This window comes from Poromitra crassiceps, assembly GCF_964638095.1.
Source record: "Poromitra crassiceps genome assembly, chromosome: 2".
In the NCBI taxonomy this organism is placed as follows: Eukaryota; Metazoa; Chordata; class Actinopteri; order Beryciformes; family Melamphaidae; genus Poromitra; species Poromitra crassiceps.
Window position 1 is genome coordinate 75,326,332 of NC_139624.1, and position 4,840 is coordinate 75,331,171.

The 4,840-nt window shown below is 47.5% G+C and overlaps 1 protein-coding gene across 1 annotated transcript; it reads right to left on the reverse strand.

Annotated features, from left to right (window-relative positions):
* Nucleotides 1-316: 316 nt before the first annotated feature.
* On the reverse strand, nt 317-2,981 carry foxh1 (forkhead box H1; the record flags this gene model as incomplete). The annotated part of the gene is made up of 3 exons (XM_083663027.1): nt 2,452-2,981; nt 1,549-1,653; nt 317-1,297 (listed from the first exon to the last, which is right to left on the reverse strand). The coding sequence occupies exons 1-3, from the start codon at nt 2,935-2,937 to the stop codon at nt 317-319; spliced, it is 1,572 nt and encodes a 523-aa protein (XP_083519153.1). The 5' UTR covers nt 2,938-2,981.
* Nucleotides 2,982-4,840: the final 1,859 nt, after the last annotated feature.

Sequence of the window (4,840 nt, forward strand, 5' to 3'; positions counted from 1 at the left end):
TACAAATTGAAAAGAAATATTATTTTTGTCTTTCCAAAGGAAAACATATTGAATTTTCAAATCATACTAAGCATGAATCCAGTTGTAGCATTAGCCCTGTTCTTCAGCATCCCTTTGCGTATTAAGACAGTCAAATCATTATCTCTCGATTTGGAGAGGTTCTGATTAAGGCTGAATCTGGAGTAGTTGCAGGAGAAAGTGATTGCAGATCTTGACTAAAACGTGTTGTGTATCATGTTTATCAGTATAGTTTAGTATCCTTGCATATTAGAATTGTTTCAGTTTGAGTGATTGAGTGTCAGTAATTCTGAGTCAGTCAATACTGGTGGTACCTGTTGAGGGGAGGCCCACTCTGCAGGGCATACTGACTGGGCGGTGGATGGTGTGAGTGGGAGTTCTGAGTGGCCGGCACCAGGACATCAAAAACACTCTTATTGGGTGGCACGGACTGCAACATGTTGTCCAGGTCCATAATGAGCGGAGGGGCTTGGAGAGAAACTCGCCCACTGGGGAGGATGGGCCAATAGGCATGGCTTAAGAAGTGGCCCGGCACCACAGGAGAGCTCCCGTAGCCGTAGAGGGGAAGCCCGCCATGCAGAGGCATGAGGGGACCCCCGTTAAAGCGCATGCTGGGTGGGGCCACGGCATTGGGAGGGGTGTATTTGGCGTAGGAGGTGGGCAGCTCCCACGGAGGTGCAGCGGCATCTCGCCGCGCCAATTTGTGGAGCGGGGGCTTGCAGTCCTCATAACCGTCCAAGCCCACTTCCCCATCACGAGCGATGCGCTTCCCGGCCTGGGACACGCCTCTCCAGTCCTCATCAGAGGAGGAGGAGGCCGGGCTGGCAGAGCTGGCTGAGGCACTCCGGGCAGAGGAGGTGTAGCGGGGGCGTGGAGGGGGGGAGGGTCTCGGGTGCTCCGCCTCTCCCCAGCAGTCTCTGGTGGCCATCTCTGCCTCGGTGCTGGCCGGCCTCCAGCTGTGCAGCAGGGAGTCGATGGCGAAGGACGAGTCCAGCTTGGGCCGGAACAAGTCCTCCTGCGGTGGGGAGGGGTGTCTGGAGGGGGAGGGGTGTCTGGAGGGCGCGGGGGGGAGGGTGGTGAGGGCCACAGGGGGGGGCTCGGAGCCTGGCTTGTGGGTTTGTCCGTGCATGATGTAGGGGGCCAGATCCTGGGCGAAGATAGTCTCGTCCTGGCGCGACACGGCTGTGTTCTGCCTCTTCAGGAGCTCCAGGGGCACGCGGCTCAACTCCACAGCCCAGAAGTTGCCTTTGCCCTGGGGCTTTCCTGGGTCCTTCAGCACCTACAGGTGGATGGAGGAGGGTGAACATTGCAATGAGTGCCAGGCCCTACAACCATGTCAAACAGGACTGACCTTGTTTCTCACACTTGGTCATCACAAAAAATGCATACCGATTGGTTTGAGGCCTTTTATTAAAAAGCCCTTTACAGTACAATAAGTGCATATATTTTTCATATAGAGTAGAGAGAAACAAACCTCAACTCCAACAGTATGGTGTCACGATATGACAAGAGGCATTTTAACACACAAACCTTAACAAAGCAGTCATAGGAGGAGAGGTTGTGTCTCACGGAATCCCGCCAACCCTTGTAGTTTCCTTTGAAGAATGGGAAGAGAGTACTGATCTCCTTCAGGATCTGAAAACAGGATAGCAGTCACTCACTATGGCTGTTTCAGTTTGTCAGATGAAGTCACAGAAGAAAATACAAAATGCAGTCACAGGGGCTATATATATATATATATATATATATATATATATATATATATATATATATATATATACACTGCCATCACAATGCACACCAACATTACTCCGATCAATCATAATCGATTAAGACATGTCAGCAGATAAATGTCCACTACACATATTTATTGGTATGTTGTGATCAATTAAAAAAACAATACTGCTTACAAGACACTATTACATTCTATAATTAACCTTGAACAGCCTGCTAGGTTTTAAGTTGCCTATAGGTAATTCCTCTATAGACAAGGGAGAGAAATCGGGTTAGAAAAGTGTCTTTAGACCATCTACAGCTATCTTATCAACCCACTTTGCCTGATACAGATCAGTGTCTGGTTTCACTATCCAGTCTTATCAAAACAAACCAAGAATGGCATGGGCGGAGGGCGGTAGTCACTAAAGTGTCACCAAGAGGTTGCTGTTTAGTGTCACCTTATGAACCGCAAAATGATCTGTCATCACACCATCAATAAATTAAATGGAACAGGATAGAATGTGAAATGAACGTGCTGTGATGTTGAGATCAAATACTAGCACAGTTTTATCATTTAGATTAAATTTACTTGAATCAGATAGGCTACTGGTGCGTATCATGACCATGGAAACGTGCGTAAAACACACCATGCGCCCTTTGCTACCTTACCCAAAATGTAATACACTCAAACACCTGCCGAAAATTATTTCACTTTACCTCTGATAGCGTCAGTTTCTTCTCTGGAGAGCCTTGGATGACCATAGCAATCATGGCGAGGTATGAGTACGGTGGTTTGGGGTACCGCTGATAGTTCTTTTTCCTCCCACCGGCAGTCTTGTCCCGGTCGCTGTCCCATGGATCCCGGGTGGGAGATTCCTCTTTGAGCAGGGCATCTCTGCTGGGCTGAGGCGTCGGGTAGGACGGCCTTGTTGGACCGCGGTGGTCTGGTTGCACGGCTTTATCCATACGCGCCGTGGATCTGGTGAGGTGGTCGGTAAAGGCAGCCGGCTTCACCCGGGGCGGCTGATGGAAAAACACCGAATGGTGAGGCCAGTGCTGGGCTGGAAAGCTCCGCGCTACACCGCTGGGAAGATACCTCTGCTGCGCATTTCTGTCTGAGTCAAGTTGATGGTCGTGGTGGGCTCCAAGGTGGGAGAGAGCGGGTGGTGCCAAGAGGCTCTGCTCCAGCCAGTGCTTTGTCATGCTGATCACTCAGCCAGGGGGGAAGATCGGCCCGCACGGTCGGACAGGAGGACACAGAGGGGGAGGGAGGGCAAAGAGTCGGTCCTTAACTTCTGGCAGACGGCTGGCTCCAGGCTGACTCTATTTGAAGAGCAAACAATTAACAGTTTCATGTAAATCCCGCTGCGTAATCGAGGAGAGAATGACGCGTTATCTGCGAGCAGAATGACTGATCGCCCCGGGGGGTTGGGAGGGTCCGTGTATGAGAGGCGGAGAGAGAAAGACTGTAGACCTGTAAATAACCCCTATAATAATATCAACACGCCACTTATAACTCCACAATGCGATCTGCTTTGGAAACCGTGCTTAGAAGGTTTTTACGCAGGAGCGCGCAAGGATATAATGGAGTAAATTTACTACTGAGGCTCCTCCATAGCCTACTCACTGTCCCAAGACAAGCTAAGGGAAACACCATCACCTCATTCTCTGCATTTAGCCCTACTAAACAATTCACCAAAGTGTCCCAGGCTAAAGGGAAAGTAAAGCATGTGGGGGATGGGATGGGTGCATGAAAGAATGAGGGATTTCGATTGGGGCTTTCATGCAATCAACAATTTTTGGTGAGCAGAGCAATATACATAAGGATTGCTAATATACAAACACTAAATGACTAACAGGTTGCCAAGTGATGCTATCAAATCTAGGGAACTAGGGAATTAGGGTGAATTGCCTTTAATAGCATACACAAGACAAGTTGGCCCCTAGACGTTTGAGTTACTTTGGAACGATTTTTAAATGTATGGGGTGGGTGTAATTAAAAGGTAATTGTTATTAATCCAAGTCTTTTCTTTTCCTTTTTTTCAGAAAACAAACCATGCACACCAAAATACATCCAGACACACCTCTCATATTTATGGGGAAAACAGCAACAGTCTATGCGGTGCCTTTATAATTAGTCCACACATTTGTTTTCAGAATAAATGAATGATGGGCATCATTGTGGTGCTGTGCGTGTCCATGCAGCACAGCGCGCAACAGTTGGGGGCTGCTTTGCGCACAGTAGGGTTTCCCTGGTAGTATGCAGGATGTCATTCAACGTGAGGAGAAGAAGTTTCGGGAATGCATATCTTTTGTTCGGGTTAACGTAGTGCTAATGTCTAAACTCTTGCTTCCCAGCAAGACAGTGAAAACAAGTTGGATTACGAGGATCCCCATTGGTAAGCTGGAGACGGTTCCTTCCCAGAGAGAAGCTACTTAGCATGTGAGGAAATACGGGGGCTATTCAACGCCATTTGTGGGTCTTCTATAGCTTACAAACTGCTAAGTGTCCGAGTTCAGTTGGGACATTCGCACCTTAAACTGGAGCAATCATCGGGTGCTGGACAAGGCATACTTGTATCTCTCAACGAAACACTGACTCAATAAACAGAATCAACATAACTACCTGTCCAACCGGTGCCACACTGCAAAAATATTCACATTAGCAAACCATCAACACCTTGAGTGTTAAAGTCCTATTAAAAAGTGTGGTGACAATGTAAATTAAATTTAAATAAAGTATATGGCCTTGATACTGGTGGAGTGATGCGTCAAAATAGACAAGTGAAACTGCATTGGAAACGAGAGAGACACACTACTGCTAACACTTTTCACACAATTGTGGATATAGCTACATAGACGTAATATTTTAACCTATTTGACACTGATGCTGTTTAATGTCCATCAACCAATTCAGTTTCGATTTAAGACAGCATAATGAGCGACGCCTTTCTGAACACTTTCGCTTATTTTTAGGCTCGCCCCTGCGGTGCCCATCCCCGCCTTTCAAATGTCCAATTAAGGCAAATATGTATAATTACAGTAGGCCTAGTATAGCCTACCTCCTGCGTGAAAATAAATGTTCTCTTACCATGTGAATTTGCGT